This window comes from Eulemur rufifrons, chromosome 18 (genome assembly GCF_041146395.1).
Source record: "Eulemur rufifrons isolate Redbay chromosome 18, OSU_ERuf_1, whole genome shotgun sequence".
NCBI classification, from domain to species: domain Eukaryota; kingdom Metazoa; phylum Chordata; class Mammalia; order Primates; family Lemuridae; genus Eulemur; species Eulemur rufifrons.
The window spans coordinates 12,900,391-12,919,302 of record NC_091000.1 but is presented as its reverse complement, the minus strand read 5'-3'; the positions used below and the strand labels follow the sequence as shown (position 1 = coordinate 12,919,302).

The following is an 18,912-nucleotide window of genomic DNA, read 5'->3' as shown; positions in this document are numbered from 1 at the left end:
ATATTAAATATAATTATAAAAAGATATAAAGAGAAAACTGGTTAAAAATTTCCTTTTCCTATTATTTTTTAGTTAATGGAGAAAACAGTTAACTTAGAATTTTAAGAACTGACTTTCTTTTACTTAATGTAGAATGAATTTGCTTAATTTACGTTTTAGTTAGTACACAATGACATTCACTATTTAATACATATTCATGAATATACAATGGTTTGATGCTGGTACCACATACCTGACATTGCTGACCAAAGAAGAAAGAAAATACTGATATTCTTTGGAAATATATTTTGATTGTAGAGGAAAAAATTTGTTATCTTCAGCAACCTCCAAAGCCACGCGCTTTCCTATTTTTGATGATTTATAGAGCCGAAAATTTCTATTTCTTGTATAAACTCCTACATCAAAAATTAATAAAACAAAATTAATACATGTTTTCTACCACTAGTTTTACAGTCAACAAATATTATTTTTGTACAGAATTACTAGTAGAAACTATTATTTTCTATACACAGCTATAAACAAAATTAAAGCCGCACAGGCAGTACCCAGGGTTTCAAAGAGAGAAGTTCCTGAGAATGTTTTTAGGTCGGGTTTGTATGCAACTCAGATCCCCGATGAACGGTACACATGCAGTAACAGTAATAACAATAAGACTACTACAATGGTTCATATGGAGTAACAGTAACACACTGTAATACTGTAATAATAATATTACTACTACTGTCCCCATACTGTAGTGAGAAGCTACAGAAACTACTGTGCTCTTTAAGACCTGGGCTAATAGGAAATGTTACACTTATTCTGATCTTCTAACCAAATCAGTAACTTTTCCATTTCAATAATTAACCCACTATGCTGCTCAGTAATAACCGATGCTTGCCTTTCACATGTTCCCATTATCCTTCTTTTACCCTTTATAATTGTTCCGACAGTCGAGCAACTGAAGCCTAATCTTTCCCAATGAATGATGGCGTCAGGCCTTTCTCTAAACACTTAGTTATTTCTACTTTTGTTTCCATTCTGATCACCTTTCTCTCCACTGCAGGCCCCCCTGGACTTGCAGTGGACTTTCACTTTGGAGGCACAGTCATAAGGGTAACACAAACTCACAAAATTGACTGAAAAAGTTAAGTTAAAAGTGACGCTATACGGAAACAATGAGACTAGCTGTGATCGTGTAGATGCTGCGCCAATGAACCACTTACGCCATGAGGCCTGTTTACAGGCGCGGAAGAAACTAGCTCCCGAATTATTAATTTAATTATAAATTACCCTTATGGGGAGCCTTAGGAGCCCGTTTATAAGTACAAAATGCCGAAAGTCAGGTAGTCCTGGTGAGTTACTTCTTGTCTTGGGTGGTGTGGTGACAAGCGTTGTCCATTCCACAATAACACCTTGACCCAGGTACTCACCAATTATGTATTTTTCTATATGGATGTTGAGCTTCAGTAAAAAAGTTTCTTAAGAAGATTGTGTCATGTACCATTAAATCTCTGAACTTCTTGAAGGACAGTTTAGGGAATGATTTCCCCATGCTCTTTTGGCACGTAAATAAATCTGGGTATACTGCTGAAGACATTTCAAGAATATCAAGCAAACTTCCTTGCAGGTCCAGTACCCTAACTGCCAAGGACAGAGCTGCCATGACCCGGGGACTCTGTCTGGGGTCTCTAACACGAGGCAGAGTGGAGCATATTCACCGGCTAACGCTGCTCTCCCGGCATCGACTTTCTGCCGTGCCTCTTCCCTAGTTTACTACAGGCTAGTCCAACCTGGAGATGGCGTCCTGCCAATAAACAAAACCTGTCATTTGGAAGAATGCTCCCCTACACGTAACTCATGATTGTTCCACCTGGCATTCGTCTGACTGTATTTCCAAATTCTGGCATTTGATTGCCAGAGGTACCAGAAAGATACACAACACACAGGAACACTTCTCTAATCTTGGCACCACTGTTGGCCTGGGAATCTTGCCTATAACTTAATCCTACTTCCCCTTAACTGTTAGACATTGAAGCTCTCGGAGGCGCTCAGGCAATGGCAAAAATGCTGCTCTTACAGCTTTTTAGTTTTTCAAGGAACAAGGTGGGACCTCAGTGTAAAAACGAGGCTTAGTTCACCAAATTGGAGCTGTTGCATTCGGGGTCCTGGTTGGCCTGTATGTCAAATCAGGCTGCAGTCCTGTCAGCCCGGCGCATCCTACATGCTCTGGTTCCGAGACCAGGGCCAAGCAGAGCCAATGTTGAGTTGAAAAAGTCATCAGTTTGATCATAGCAAGAAAGTTGAAGAAACAGCTCCTGCCACTGTCACAGAGATCTTTAGTGAAGAACACACGCACGCTTACTGTGCTACATGTGTTTTTATAGTGTGTCTGCTTTTAAAATTTATGTAATCTAATTTAACCTCTCAGCAGTGTTGGAGGGTGCTGGTCCAACAGGCCCCTGTCAAAACTCCCTTGACAAGCTGGGCATGGTGGCTCACACCTGTAGTCCCAGCTACTCAGGAAGCTGAGGTGAGAGGATTGCTTGAGCCCAAGAGTTCAAGGCCAGACTGGACAACACTGCAAGACCCCATCTCCAGAATTAAAAAGCAAAACAAAACAAAAAACGACTCCCTTGACGGGAATCTTCCGGACACTTGGAGAAGTCAGCCACAACCATTGTCTTTTGGAGCTTGGGTCAGCCTGGTGCTTATGTTCCACAGGGACCTCTCTAAGGTCTCTGAACAGAAACCTCGTAGATTCCCAGCACCTGAGATCACTGGTCACATCCTGCGAGTGGCTGGACTGTCACTGTGGAGCAGCAGTGGATGTGAGAATTCTGAGCACAGTAACTAGTGGGCACTGACTTGTTTCTCAAAAAAGTACCAATGACAGTCTAATAGAGCTGCCAATTTTACTTACCTAGATCCACAAAAAGATGCTTTTCTCCCATGTTGTTCTTCACAACTAAAAACGAAAGCTCAGGACTGCTGTGCTCAGCTGACTCCCTCCTCTCCAGTTTCTCTGAAGTGAACGTCCAGCTCTCTCCTATATCCTTATCTGTGGACGTTTTGTTAAAGGAAATTCCTTGTTCTATTGGTGCTTCGGAGAAATGGGGAGATGCATGGCCTGCTGTCTCTGGAAAGCCACTGTCATCCTCGCTGGCAATTAAGTGAAGAGCAGGCTGCAAAATTTTTCTCACAAAATTACCTAAGGAAAAAAGATACAATGGTTAATCTGATTCTTTTTTTCCACAAACCATTAACTTAAGACCTGGGCACAAAACTACACATGACAATTTTACACACACAGTAAGCCTTCTTTTCTTCATTTCTGAATTTGAAACTGAGCTGTCACCATAACTATAACATGCCTCTCCTGCTACTTCCTTCCTCTTATGCAATCTTACTTTTTCAATTCCTGCTGACATGGGAGCTTGGTGCCAGCTGTCAACAAATCATTTCAGAAGGAGAGGTTGATATGAGAAGGTGTGTCAACGTTGCCAGTACAGGCCTGAGCCTAACATGCTGTCTCCAAGAAAACATCACTTTTATTAACACAAATTGAGTGGAGTTATCTTCACAACCATTGAGTAAAGAATGGAGGGTTCACACGAGGAAACTGCTGCTGAGGAACACTGAGAGAATCTCTGCCAGGCTCTTCTCAAGTCAAGACGTTGCAAATTTCTCAGGAGCTTATTCTCTCTTCCACCTGCTGAGACATGCCCCACAAGGCCAGACTTCCACAGCTGGCAGCTCCAAGGTGGTAAAGTGGTTGCTTCTCCCACCTCGCTCGAACTGGTCACAGGATGGACTACGGCCTTGGAGCTGGAGTCCAGAGCTAAAGCAATTCAATACGTTTACTGTACTTCAATGTTTATCCTAAAAACTCTGGACAATAGGGGGTCCTACCTGTACCATGAAAAGTACGTAAGACAATCTGGGACTTCTTTAAACTGACATATATTATTATGCAATGAAATCAAGTAATAATTTGGCTGTGAAGTTGCTTTGTTAGGTAGACAGTGAGGGATTCTGGTCTCCTAGGGATGAAAGTGGATGCTGTTGCCCCCGTCTTGGTCCTGCCCAACCCCAACTCTCCATACCAGGGGCAGGAGGGAATACCCTACCAATCTGCCAATCAGAACGTGGCGCACCAGAAGCAACAGAGTGCAGAAGACTCTCTAGCCTACAGGCCAAGCCTATAGGCACCACTGAGTCCGGAAATTGAACTAGAACAACCTGCATGCATAGTTCAGGCTCAGGTCATACAACCCCCAATTGTCCGATCAAAGTGGCTCCTTTTTGCGCCCTTCCTTCCGCTCTCCCTTTGCTGAAACAATAGGTCCGGTCGTCATCTGCGGTTTATGTACCATGCTCTGTAAACCCATATCTTGCTCTTGCCCTGTAATCCTATCATTCTCTCCTCAGTAAACCTCATTTTCACGCTTGCCTAGCTTTGGTGTGTCTGGCCATTCTTCAGCCTTGGGCGCGCCAAGAACTGACATTTCAGACCTGACATTTAAAACCTGACAGCTTCGTGTGTAACAATGCTGGAGAAATGCAATACTGTAGGAAAAAATTAATTTTAATCTCTAGAACTATCATAGTCTGGGTTTATTCCTCACTTTAGTTACCAGAAAAGCTTCAACTCTTAAATCATAACTTACGCATGGTCTAAATTCAAAATTCTCTTTCTCCAAATTAGAGTTAATTACTTCCTTACTCAAAGAAACAAATCCAATTTCTTATAAAGCACTAAACGTCAAATTGAAAGCAAAAGCATTTGATCTTTGCAACGATATGTCTGTATAGACATGTCTGCTTCTGGAATGTGGCAGAGAAGGTAAACACTGAGTGAAAAGAAATCACAGTATCAAAGGACAACAAAGCAACATAAACATAAATTGATAGGGTTAATTTTCCTGGAAACTTAGAATTACATCTCCTTGACCCTAGGCAATAAAGTAAGGCTGGGCATGGTGGCTCATGCCTGTAATCCCAGCACTTTGGGAGGCTAAAGAGGGAGGATCACTTGAGCCCACGAGTTCAGGGCTGCAGTGAGCTATGATGATGCCACCGTACTCTAGCCTGGGTGACAGGGTGAGACCCTATCTTAAAAAAAAAAAAAAAAAAAACAAGTAAAGTGAACGCATGGTTGCAGAAACGGCTGTGAGGGTGGCACTGAGGCGGCCAGTAGGACTTTGAGCCTTGGCAGGGAGCTCATGGCCAGGACAAGATGATAGTCACCAGCATCAACACTAACACACTGGCTCCCAACAAACTACTCAGCTTCCTACTTCCCTTCTCTCATCGCCCCCAGCCCTCATTAAGACAGGGACTATCTTATTAGCTGGAATAACTCAAAAGAACCAATCATAGAAATTTCAGGTAGGATGGCAAACTGGCAGAAGAGTATTTTTAGGTAGATCAAGTTCTATGACCTCTTCCATGTAATCTACTTCCCCTTTCTGCAAGGCTGACCACGGGCACTGGAAATGCCATCAGGGATACACTGAGGGAGAAGAATCGGAGGGAAACCGTTGCATACTTCCTAATTCTCGGCATCTCTGACTCCAGCTGTTCATAGTTTCAGAGGCAAGCACCTTAGATGACACCCCACTTTCCAGGCCTCAGTCTCTCACTTCAGCCACAGTAGACTCCCACTGCTCCCCAAACTAGCAACACGTTCTTATCATTTTGCTTATGCTGTTCTGACAGTAAAGCCTTTCTTACCTTTGTTTGTATGATGATACCTTACTCAAAGCCCAGGCTGAACATCATCTGCTTTCAGAAGATATCTGTAGCAGAGACTGCTAGTTACCTTGCAAATTCTGTTCTCTTCTTCCTGAGCAACAGATTCTCAGTTTTTAGCTTGTGCCTAGTAGTCGCAAAGCAGAGTGGAAAGAGTAAATAGGAAGCAAAGAAATAGCTTGCTTAGGACTCGGCCTCCACACCCTGACAGCAGGGCCTCCTTATCATCCATGCATTTACTCAGCAAATGTTTATTTAATGCCTACTTGTAATTCTTAATGTTGCATTTGTTCTAATGTTACTATCATTGATAACAATATTATTAGTATGTGCTAAGCTCTGGAAATGTAATAGTGAGTAAGAAACAGTCCCTACCCCTAAAGAAACATTAAGTGGAATAGAGGAGATGACAAAGGCGACAGGAAATGGCCTCAGGAAGTGGTAAATACTTTGACACAATGAACACTGGACACTCTCTGCAACCCAGAGGAACTCATCTAACTCTTAGGGTTTGGATGTGAAACAGCTTCTCAGATGACTTGATAGCTATGCTGAGTCCTAACAGACCAGGTGAATCTGGAGGCACACCTGTTTCGGCAGCAGCACCAAAACGTGCAAAGGCCCAGGGACCTGAGAAAATGTGGCCACAGTGCAAGCAGGTGAGAAGGGCAGGGTGGTCAGAGATGAGGTGGGAGCACAGGGCACCTCTCCATGCACTCTAAGACAGGTGCGCTTCTTCCTGAAGGCAATCAATGACCACTGAAGCATGTGGCACACAAGCAGTGTCATCAGCTCACTCCAGCTAGCCGACGAAATAAGTGGGTTGAGACATTGAGGTTAAAGATGACACTAACATTTCTGCTTGAGTGAGTGGTGACACCACTCACTGATACACACATCACAAGAGAAGGTTTTGAGGAGAACACGAAGAGCTCAGCGTAGGACATACTGAGTTTGAAGTGTCTGTGTCGGGCAGTTTGGTAGCCAGTTGGCTGCATGGGTCTGGCATCTAGGACAACAATCTGGGCTGAAGATAAAGATTTGAGAGTTAACAACACAGATGATCATCAAAACCATGATAGTGGATGATTGTCAAGGGTAAGGATATTGTGAGAAGAGGGTCAGGGACAGATTCTACAATTACTAATACCTAAGGGATGAGAGAAAGAGACAGAGAAGGAACATCTCACTAAGCTAACAGAAAACAGGGAGATAAGAAGGAGCCCTGTATACATAGCAGACACTAGGTCTCTGTGACCAATGTTACCCTAATCCAGCAATTAGGTTCCTGAGTTTTATGCCAGTCCCTTAGTGACCATGTTTATGTTTTACCCTAGATGGCCATGAAAAACTGTAGACACTTACAGCTCTGAAACAGATGACCTGTCACCCGAGCTTCAGTCAATCCTTTGCTGTTTGGACCCAGGAATACTTGCCCTACCCTTGCCTTGATAAGCATTCAGGATTTTGGCTTCTGTTCAGACTCTGGTTTTTGGTATTCCCATTCTGCCTACGTATTCTCTTCTGGACTGACTTTGTTTTACACCTCAGCCTGTATCTCTAAATGCCCAGTCCTGGGACAAAATACTCAGGTTACACTTTCAGCCTTAGGCATCTACACCTCCCATCCCTGAAGTTCGGCCTAGAACAATAAACAAGTCTTCCCTGATATGACCTGAGATCCAAGTCCCAAAGCAAGGCTAAAGAAAAGGTCAGAAATCCAGATAAGAGGCGTGATAGATAAGGCTTGAAAAGAAAAGTCCTATCATGAATAATCAGAAATGGATCCTGTTGGAGCAGAAACCAGTACCAGGACATGCATGGCCATCCCAGTATCTATGCTGAGAGGTGCTAATGCCAAAGGTGTGCTGAGTAGGTTAATGTGCCTGGAACAGGATAAGTCTAGAGCTAAGGGCAAATGCTGAAAACATGAAAAATCATGTTTCCTTTTTTTAGGATAGGTTACCAACCATAAAACTTGATAAGCACTTACAAAATTTTGAGAGGAATAGGAAAATATGAGTTTTTAATACAACGCCACGATTTTTAAAAACAGTGTACTTACCAACATGAATGTTATCTTTAAATGCCACATCATGGAGTTGAAATATTAAATGACGGCTAAATTTATCATCGGTGCTAGAATCCAAGTTCAAAACATCTTCAGCTGAGCAATTAACACTATATAACTCTTGAAGCGCTTTACACACATGCTAAAAACACAAGTTAAACATAAATAATTTACACTTTGTTTTAAAATTTTTCTATGAGCAAAATTCAAAAGTCTTGGTACAAGTAAGTCTAATGTAAAGAAATAAATAGATTTTGATTCACTATCAGAATTTCTACAATATAACAATCTTACCAATTTACTTAAAAATTTAAATATATTTAAATTATTATACATGTTTATGTTAAAAAATTCATAGGTTCTCAAGATTAAATCACAGGGTGGGGGAGGGGCAAAAAAACTACCTAATGGGTACAATGAACACTATTTGGGTGACGGGCACACCTACAGCCAGGACTTAAGCATTACAAAAGTGATCCATGTAACCTAAAACATTTGTACCCCATTAATATTTTGAAATAAAAAATAAAAAAAAAAATGGGTCATCTACAAAATTATTATCCAGTTAACATCTAAAAGAAAAACTAACTCATCAATAAATGTTAATAGCTACTCTGAGGCCAAATAATAGTCAATACAATTTTAATACAACTTTATGCAATGAAATCTTAAAATTTCTTTGGAAATAATTGTAATAGAACTTAACTGCATAAGCTCATATTATTCCTTTTTTAGTAACTCCTGGTTAACATAGCTAAGTCAAAAATAAATACTAGAACTACATTCTTTTCACTTAGTTAAAAATAGTGGTAACTGTGTTTGTAGAAAAGGTTTTACTCAGTACGAGTTAGTCTCTTCTAGGTCTTAATTTCCTCATTTTTGAAAGGATAAGATAAAATAATTTCCAAAATCCCTGCCAGTTGAAAAATTCTAATACTATTTTCAGTCAAAATTTTCTTAAGGTTTATCTCCGTACCCAATTTTCACAGTAAAAATTACTGTGCCTAGCCTTTACCAGAATCAGCAATTTGTAATGAAAATCAGAGAATTACTACATAATTAAAAACAGAAAATTCCCAAACTGCCATCTTTTTCAAAGCTTTTTTTTTTACCAGATAGAGTAATATTATATTACAAAATATATGAACATAAACTGAAATTTCCTTCCTTTTCACAGTTTACTTATAGAAGTGACATGAAAAATGAAAGTCAAAGGAAGAGTAGCAAGAAAATGGAGCAGAGATAGGAGCCTACATATTACAGAGGCTGAGCTCACTGAGTGAATGAGTAAGTGAATGAAGAGATGAATGGCTCGAGAGGAGGAGAAAAATCTCCAGTGTGCCATGTACCTCAATGAGTAATGCAACCATCTTTTTCCCATCAGCTCCTGGATTGGTAGGTTTCTTAAATTCCAAGTCGAAGTAAAGTTTGCACACAGCATTTTCAGGAATAACTTCATAGCAGTGCAACAGATTTTTTCTAAATTGAATAATTTGAGATTAGACTTATGTATCGTATACCTTTTAAATCATCGAAGTTGAACTTTTATCTCAAGTATGGTGTTAACTTTGCTTTAACTACATACAAGTATGAAATAATGACATGATAAAGTCAACGTGTTTACCACAGGTTTATGGCCCATAGTAATAAGAATTTCCATCAAACAAGATGTAACAATTGTATTCTGTAACATTATTTACCGGGAAAATACAATCTCATAGTGTTTCTTATTCTCAGATGATTCTGCTATTGTATAATACCTCTATGTTTGTTTTTGGTGTAAATGTTCCGGCAAGTGTTACAGCGGGTGATCCCAAGGACAAACCGAGTGGCACACGGAGAGTCGGAGAATCGTTTATTCACCGGTGGGCTCAGAGGGGTCTCGCCACCAAATTCTGAGCCCCATCTACCCAATTCTTCCCACTTTTATTAAGTTGGGGTGATCCAAGGGGAGGGGGGTCTCAGGTGACAATGCCCGCCAGGTAATGTTTAGTGTCTGCACCAGGCAATAGGATTAGTGTTATGCTGATGTGCCAAATGTTAGGTCAGTGATATGTTAATGACCAGGTGTTAGGTTAGTGATATGCTAATGTGAGTCCTCCGTGAGGGGTGGGGGTCTCAGGCGGCCGCTGTGCCAAGCAATAGAAGGGAGTTTTCCTTATCATCACCATGAAACAAATTTTGAGAAAAGAATGTTCTTTCTCAAACTGGGATCCCAGGATCACATATTCTCGGGATTCCATGAATTTTCTATGAGAATTTTTAAATTTTTTGTTTTCATTAGGAAGATAATATTGTAAAAATTTGTTAAAGAAATTCTGAATCACCTGACTTTAATAAGCTTTCAATGTTCATGTCTTCAGTTACCTTCTTGCTGGCAAGAAGAGAACGGACTTTGACATAGGTTAACAACAGAAGCCAACTTAACACGGAAATGATAATTTGGGCTAAGTGACGCTCAGATGGCATCCTACACAACTAAAGAATCTGTAGTAATTTGGAAAAGGAAAAAGGATAGGGGAATTTATTATCATGTAGCACAGGTAGTACAGGAACTCACTACTCACAACACACACACACACACACACACACACGCACACAGCCTGGAGCAGTCAGTACCATATTTACATTGCAAGATGAGATTTAGTTTCAGCAAAACATGTCATAATTTTAATTCAACTCTAATGTTGCATGTTTATAAATATAAATAAATCTAGTTTTAAATTTGAAGCTACTTAAGCAACATTGTAATAAAAGGGTTTTTTCCCTACTCCCACCCAAAATACTTATAATACAGAGCATCCACAACAATTTGGTCTCTTTTTCCATACATTTCTCAAGTCTGAGAAATAGCTGAATAGATCAATCAGTTAAAATAATAACTTAAAATGATAAACAATAAAGATAAAGCAGATATTTATTATTAGATAATTAATAATGTAAGTATTCACTTGTGATTAATAGTACGCTTGTTTACAAAAGAGAAACTTCAAAATTCCCTTTGGGTGCATCCATGTATGTGTGTATGCCTATGGTTATTTTCTCCCGGCACCTGGTGAGATAATCAAGTGTTGCTGTAACAGGGGAATTCCCGAACTCAATTCCAACAGTAAATGAGTTGATAAGGAAAACCCCCATCTATTACTTGGCACAGCAGCCACCTGAGACCCCCACCCCTCACGGAAGACCCACATTAGCATAATACTAACCTAACACCTGGCACATTAGCATATTACTAACCTAACACCTGGCACATCAGCATAACACTAAACCTATTACCTGGTGCAGAAACTAACCTAACCTATTACCTGGCGGGCATTAGACACCTGAGACCCCTCCCCTTGGATCACCCCAACTTAATAAAAATGGGAAAAATTGGGTAGACGGGGCTTAGAATTTGGTGGCGAGACCCCCTCTGAGCCCGCCAGCAAATAAACCTTGATTCTCCAACTCTCCATGTGCCGCTCGGTTTGTCCTCAGGACCACTCGCTGTAACACTTGCTGTAACAGAGTAACTAATCATGTGCTCAAGAACTGTGAAAGCCAATTCAGCCTGAATTAATTTCATCAAAACTACTAGATGAAGGAAATGCAACTTCAGCTTAAATGTGTTTTCTGTTACACACTACTTACCTGGATTTATAGTAAAACCAAAGTTCAGTATAGGTTGTTACAAGGTAAATACGTTGTCCATCTTCCACTTTGCATTCCAAAGCAAATACATGAACGTCCTATGTAAAATCAAAAATAATATTCAAAAAAATTCACAAAATGCAAACCTAAATTCAACTGTTGCTATTAACCGTTCATAAAGAATATCATTTACATTTTCAGAAACTGGAATTTGAATACTTACTAAAAACAGGACAGTCACTACATCTATACCATTCAAAATCTAATTATTTTTTAATCATTCACATAATACATGCACAAGGTAAAAATAATTTGAATATGCAGATTAAAAAGAGAAAAATAGAAAAATCATTCTTTATTACTCTAGTTTGACTTCCTAAGATAGTTTTATTTCTTAGTTTATGAAATTAAATCTATTTTTCAAAACTACCTAAACAGTATTATAAATGATCTGAGCTAAAATTAATTCTCTGGTATATATAAAATGTGGGAACCAATTTTTTTAAAGGTTAATCATTATGGTAATGGATTAAATACCACTGTTCATGACTGCTGCCATAATTTCTTCCAATAATGGAATATATACACAAGTTCTTTTGTTTCCACTTAGGTAAAGGTAGCTGGTGAGCCTATTTTCATGCATGAGAAATCACACAAGGACTCAAGTGCTTGACTCTATTAAAAATCTTTTTGAATGAATTTTAGACTGGTGATTGGGAAGTCCAGCAAGCATATACTCTTTTTAAAAATTCAAGTTCAAATGAATCTGTCAGTATTTTAATTTCTGATGCCTTAATTAGGTTTACACAAAATGAATAAGAAAGGTAACTCTTTTATTTCCTATTCTTATGAGATTTGCATGAGTGTCTCTTTCCTAGGAAAAGAGGGATCTTTCTTTCTCCTAAGACTTCTAGCACTTTGAGCTTTTCTAATAGCATCAAGTGATCAGACTCACAATACATTTATGTTAGATTTCATATATGCATCTTATCTTTTCTACTTCTTTATATTCCCCCCACCCCCGCCCCGTGACCAACAAAAAAAGAATGTGCAATATACATCTGTTGCTTTATTGTTTTTTGAGCACCATGCTCTTTGCAAGGCTGGCACGTATAGCAAGCACTTCTTTCTCCCACTTACTTAATGTATTGGCAATAAATATGGTCATCCTTCCTCTAAGCATAATCTTTATTTAAATGTCACTACAATTTTTTTTTCTTTTTAAGACAGGGTCTCGCTCTGTTGCCCAGGCAATAGTACAGTGGCGTCATCATAGCTTACTGCAGCCTCAAATTCCTGGGCTCAAGGGATCCTCCTGCCTCAGCCTCCTGAGTAGCTGGGACTACAGTAGCACGCCACCACACTTGGCTAATTTTTTTTATTTTTCACAGAGACAGGATCTCACTATGTGGCCTAGGCTGGTCTTGAACTCCAAGCCTCAAGCAATCCTCCCACCTCAGCCTCACAAAGTGCTAGGATTACAGGCATGAGCCACTGAGCTCAGTCTATAATTTTTTTACACTAGTCGGCACTAGATATGCCATTCTTTTTCATTACAAATTAAATGGTTACTGATTGGTAGAGATATTTTTTTTAAAATCCCATGATACTAAGATTACCATTAAATTCTCTTGGTAGAGTACATGGCCTGAAATGAAGAAAAATAACAGGTTTTTGTTATTGTTTGAAATCTTAAGTTATAGTAGCTCTAAAAAAAGAGAAAGAGAATGAGGCAATTACTTCTTTACAGCTTCTAACAAAATTAAAGGCTTGAGTTTGTCGATGAAATAGTTTCCAAATGGAGGGTGGTTCTTCTGGCTTGGATAATCTTGGTCTATACAGTGAGGACAATGGTTTCCTCTCATAATGAGATGCTCGTTCTTCAATTTGCTTCAGTTTTGCTTCCCATTTTCTGTTCATTGGTTCCGAAGTATGGGGAGAATAAATCCTATCCCATGCAAGATTTCCATCAATTACTACTAAAACAAACAAAAAAGGCCATTAATTTCTTTGTTTAGAGCATATTCTGCCTGATAAAATTTCAAAACTCATTTCTTGGTTTACTTTACATTTTATTCTTTGCATGCAGTTTTACCATAGAATAAGAACAGGGTTGGTTATCAGAAATCCTTGGAAGCTGGCTCTTCCATCTAACAATGTGATGACCTTGGACAAGTTAATAAAACTCCCTGAATCTTAGTTAAAGTAACTGCAAAATAGAAGGTCAATATCTTCTTAAATACTTTACATACTTACCTTGAGGATAAATGTGGTAAGATATATACAAATGTTCTCTAAATTACAAAGCCTCATGTAAAATATAAGTGCTTTCTGTTTCATTACGGTTTTTATTATAACCATTTTATTGCATCACACGGTACCTACCTGGCCCCGCTGGTGCTACCACCTCACCCACCATTCTTCTGCTGTTATTCTCAGTGCAGAATTCATTTCTAAACATCAATGTGCAACTCCTAGTTCCCCATTCCTCTGTTTCTCTCCAGTTCTCCTCTTCTCTCCCAGCACAACTTGTTTCTTTCAGTTGGGAGAATAACTCCATGTGTGAATGGAGATCATGATACTGGCTAGTTTTGGGCGTCTATGGTAATGGGTGATTTTTCTTTCCATATAATACTTCCATGTTAGCCATGCCAAGGTAAGGGGCCACGCAATACTCACCCAATTTGGGATTAAGATTTATTTACAAAGGAAAAAGGATGAGTTTTTAGAAAGTTGGGGGGGAGGGGCTTACACTGTAGATTAAAAACAGCCACAAATCCCTTGCCATTTTTCCCTTCTTAGATGAAGAGATGTCGTCTAAGCTCACTCTCATACAGGCCCTGGGCTTGGCCATATCATATGACTTGCTTTGGGCCAATGTCACATTGACAAATGTGAAGCAAGCAGAGGTTTAATATGTGCTTTTGCATCAGATTCGGTTATCTTAGAGTCCTGCCCTGAGACGGTCATGCTATATACGGAGAAGAACATACAGATAAAAATCTGCTTTTAGATAAACCTAATTGAGAAACTGACTTCTATGAAACTTGCTTGTAACAAAGTCCATTGTATTTTCTTCATTAATGTATTTTCTTCAAAATGTATTTTCTTCATTAATGAAGAAATCGTATCTGATTTCTTCAGATATGCAACCATATCTGACAACATGCAATCATATCTGAATCACAGCTAGTATCTAACCAATAACTGACTAGAAATGACTATGTGGATGTTCACACTTGGGGACACTGACATCAGGAAAAATCTTGATTTTGTAAACTCCTGACAGGACCATGGGAATGTGTCATACATGAATATCATGGAGTCACTATGAAAACCAATTTAAGATTCACTGGATGGGGGAAACCTGGAGCATCAAGAGAGGAAACAAAAGAGAAGTTCAGTATGTGTCATGCCCCTGTGATCTTTGCACAGCTTGACAATTTTAACAGCTGGGGTGAGGATCAGAAAACAACTGGTACTCCCGCTATTCCAGCAGGAGGGCTGAATGACAAAAGCAAAGGAAATGGAGACCAGGAAGGCAACTGGCATTCTAGCCGGGGACTATCATATTCCTCATCCCTACCCTCTGGGAGAGTATGTCACCATATTAGAAATGCTTTTAATTCCTGGTGGGAAAGAATGCTGTCTTTCTTTTATATAATTGTGTATCAAAACTCCTCTTCACTCAGGAACCATAACTATTTTTGGTAATAGTTTCCAAGTTCCAAATGAAAATATTTACTGTATTTTAAAAGAGTAGATTTAAAGAGCTCTATTCTTTACTTCTTAACAATTGCACCAAATGCTTATTTAACCATGTTCCATATCGATTTCACAACTAAAGGTGGTCAAGCTAGAAAAAAGGCTGGGTTAGTCCTTTTTTTAAATAACTGTAGTGGGAGAAGGGGAAATGGAGATGAAAATGGAGTGATGACTCAGAACTAAGGAGCCCTGGCTTCTCTGGTCTATGTCCAGACTTGCCCAGCTGTGACACTTGGTAGCCTGGTTCCCAGGAGCAGCTGGACCGGGGGCACCAGCTCTATCATCACTGGCTTTGGGGGGGTGGGAGGAACTGAAGCCGGCCTGGCCATGGTTCTCTCTAGCTCACTTCTCCCTCAATCTGTATTCTTCAGCAGGGCAAGGTAGCTCACCCCTATAATCCCTGCACTCTGGGAGGCCAAGGCGGGTGGATCACTCGAGGTCAGGGGTTCGAGACCAGCCTGAGCAAGAGCAAGACCCTGTCTCTACTAAAAATAGAAATTATCTGGACAACTAAAAATATATATAGAAAAAATCAGCCAGGCATGGTGGTGCCTGCCCGTAGTCCCAGCTACTTGGGAGGCTGAGGCAGGAGGATCGCTTAAGCCCAGGAGTTTGAGGTTGCTGTGAGCTAGGCTGACGCCACGGCACTCACTCTAGCCCAGGCAACAAAGCGAGACTTTGTCTCAAAAAAAAAAAAGAAAAGAAAAAAAAATTTGTATTCCTCAACTCCAACTTCTCCCTCCATCTGAGATTAGATTCATCAGTATTTTGTGTTTTCTGGCAATACTCTAGTCCTAGTATTTAGTAATATTCTGGTAATTGACAATGTTTTCTTAATATAATTCCTTTTCTGGTCCCTTGCAATGTATTTATACTATTTCTTCCATGCTAAAGTATTCATCAAAAAGTATGTTATCCAAGGCCGGGCAGGGTGGCTCATGCCTGTAATCCTAGCACTCTGGGAGGCTGAGGCGGGCGGATCATCTGAATTCAGGAGTTCGAGACCAGCCTTAGCAAGAGTGAGACCCCGTCTCAACTAAAAAATAGAAAGAAATTAGCTGGACAACTAAAAATATATAGAAAAAATTAGCCGGGCGTGGTGGTGCATGCCTGTAGTCCCAGCTACTCAGGAGGCTGAGGCAGTAGGAGGCCCAGGAGTTTGAGGTTGCTGTGAGCTAGGCTGATGCCACAGCACTTTAGCCTGGGCAACAGAGTGAGACTCGGTCTCAAAAAATAAATAAATAAATAAAAGTATGTTATCCAAATTCATTTACAGAAATATAATTACATAAGTTTACTACCCAGGTTAATAACATCTCTTTAAAAAATCAAATACAATAAATGACCAAATTTTCTTTTTATTCCTCACTTTAGTCACTTTGGCTATCTATGCATGAACAGAAGTAACTCATAGTTAAATTTCCCAAAAGCCTCTTGTAAGAGGTAAGAAAACATATGGCAATACACTGTTGTTTTCCAGTTCCTCCTGTCTATCCTCCCCACAGGATCTCCTACCCAAACAGCACATCTTTGCCAGACTAATCACCCTTAAACCACTTTCATAACTTTTCAGAGGGATACTAATTTATGATTCATAATGTGAACTAAAATAAAATCTTAAGCCTCCCAGCCAACTGAATGGACCCCCTCTTGGCCAAGAGGATTCCCCCACAACCAAAAAAAAAAAAATCTTAAAGCTGAGTTGTTGGCCATGAGGAAAAGGGAGGTCAGACATGCTTAGTTATGCCCTGTCCCTTTTGGAGTTATTTTGTGTAACAATAGGATACAAAATCATTAACAGGCCTAAGGCCATGTAAGACCAAGCTTAAACCCACCTGCAGGTCATCAATTTACTCAACAGATCAACTGAGCTCCTGCATATGTTCTAGCTTGTCTCTGATTAACAGACTTCCTTAACTTAAAACGTTCTAAGCCTTTCACAGCTTCATTTCTTTAACCAATTACAAATCAAAGAATCTTTAAACCTACCTATAACCTGTAATCCTGTGCTTCGAGATGTCCTGCCTTTTTGGGCCAAACCAATGTACGCCTTCCACATATTGATTTATGACTTTACATGTAATTCTGATCTCCCTGAAAGGTATAAAACCAAACTGTGGCCCAACCACAGCAAGACCACTTGCTCAAGGTTTCTTGGACGTGGCTCTCTGGGCCATGGTAGCATGTATTTGGCTCAGAATAAACCACTTTAAATTATTTTTACAGAGTTTGGGTTCTTTTCCATTGATAATAGCATCACTTAATTCACACTACAGTGTACCTCATTAAGTCTAAGCTCCCCTCTAGAATCTGGCCCTCAGTCACTTAGCTGTTTTATTTTTTAACGTTCATGTTCAGACTTCTCAATAAATAAATGGTAAAGACCTCTTCCCCGCTCCTGGAGCACTCCGGAAGCCCCTTTGCACATGTTTCTCTCACCTGGAAGGCCCGGCGTTGCCCTTCCCGGATTTGTCCCCTTCCAGGCCCAAATCAAGTTGTCACCTCTGGTACACCTCTGTAAAGAGAAATTACTGGGCTTAGTCAGAAGACACTGCCTCCAGCCTATTTTGTGCTATGATTAAAATTTCTCTAGACTAAATAAATTAGCATAATTTACAGGAAAACAGAAAACAACTGCTGGTGCTTTATCACTTTCGTGAGACAGTTTAGCACAGGAAGTGGTCTGGCCCTCAGAATGGGGTAAGGAGGTTTTGTTCAACATGTTATGCTAGTCCCCACCTGGCGAATCACGGCCTGGCCAAGCCACTGGTAGGTTTTGGAGGCAATCCTATTCCTCAGTTTTGAGGCAGCAGAAAAATGACTGCCAAACACTGGTTTTCCCCCAATTGGGAGGGATTAAAAAAAAAAAGGCCTAAGTTTTACTCCTACAACTCTCCTTTTAGCAAGAGCAAACTACTTAACCTCCTTAAACTTGGAGAGGGACCGGAATCCCTACCCTGAGGGATTGTTGAAAGGACGAAATAAGAAAATGTTATTATGAAAATGTAAAAGCACGGAATAAGCACTCAAAAATGGTAGCCATATATCTAACTACGTACATTTATGTACGGAATATAACCTCTGACTCGTACCCGAATAGACACAAGTGCTGGGACAGGCTGGTTCTACCATGAGGTTCCTGACTTAAAATACTACGAACTCCTTGAAATTTGATGCAGAATTTGTGCTCACGTGTGTTGGTACAGTCTTCTGCGACGATTCACAGTTTGTGTCAGGGTCTAAAGCAAGTTCGTGACACAAAACAGGCCGGGAACCAGCAGGGCAGTTAAGGCTTTTGATTTCAGGGCAGGGAACCGGGGGTAACCTAAGGCAATGCGAGGGGAAGCAGAGATTGCCAGCGCTGGCCGGCTCCCCGCATTCCCGAAGCTCGCGCTGGGCGGCAGGCCCACCCCGCCCCGCTTCTCGGTGGGGCGCACCCTCCAAACCCCGACCTACTCACCGCCGGAAGGCCGCGCCGGGGCGGAAGCCGCGCTCCTCGGGTTGCAGACGCGGCGCGGCCCCCCACGGGGCGAGGAGGGGCGGGGCGAGCCGCGGCGGGAAGGCGGCGCCGATCCCAGCGGGGCGGAGCTCGAGCGGGATGGAGGGACGTGTCAAGGCGGAGCGGGGCGCGCAGGGTTCCGAGAGGGGCGGGCCGGGGGCGGCGCAGATGGGGGCCTGGCTCCCGAGCTCACCTCTTGGGTTCGCGGGCG

The 18,912-nt window shown here is 40.8% G+C and overlaps 1 protein-coding gene across 2 annotated transcripts in view; it reads right to left on the bottom strand.

Annotated features, from left to right (window-relative positions):
• PRIMPOL (primase and DNA directed polymerase) overlaps positions 1–18,778 on the bottom strand; it is a 31,943-nt gene extending 13,165 nt beyond the window's left edge. Inside the window, exons 1-9 of one of the 2 annotated variants that reach the window (XM_069493527.1) lie at positions 18,663–18,778; positions 18,395–18,441; positions 17,642–17,717; positions 13,178–13,416; positions 11,438–11,535; positions 9,154–9,283; positions 7,799–7,946; positions 2,903–3,190; positions 233–395 (exon numbers count right to left, since the gene is read on the bottom strand). In XM_069493527.1, coding sequence (XP_069349628.1) covers positions 233–395; positions 2,903–3,190; positions 7,799–7,946; positions 9,154–9,283; positions 11,438–11,535; positions 13,178–13,357 — 1,007 coding nt within the window. In that variant the 5' untranslated portion in view covers positions 13,358–13,416; positions 17,642–17,717; positions 18,395–18,441; positions 18,663–18,778. Of the gene's footprint in view, positions 1–232; positions 396–2,902; positions 3,191–7,798; positions 7,947–9,153; positions 9,284–11,437; positions 11,536–13,177; positions 13,417–17,641; positions 17,718–18,394; positions 18,643–18,662 lie in introns of those variants that run through there. The other variant, XM_069493526.1, reaches the window with a different exon arrangement.
• Positions 18,779–18,912: the final 134 nt, after the last annotated feature.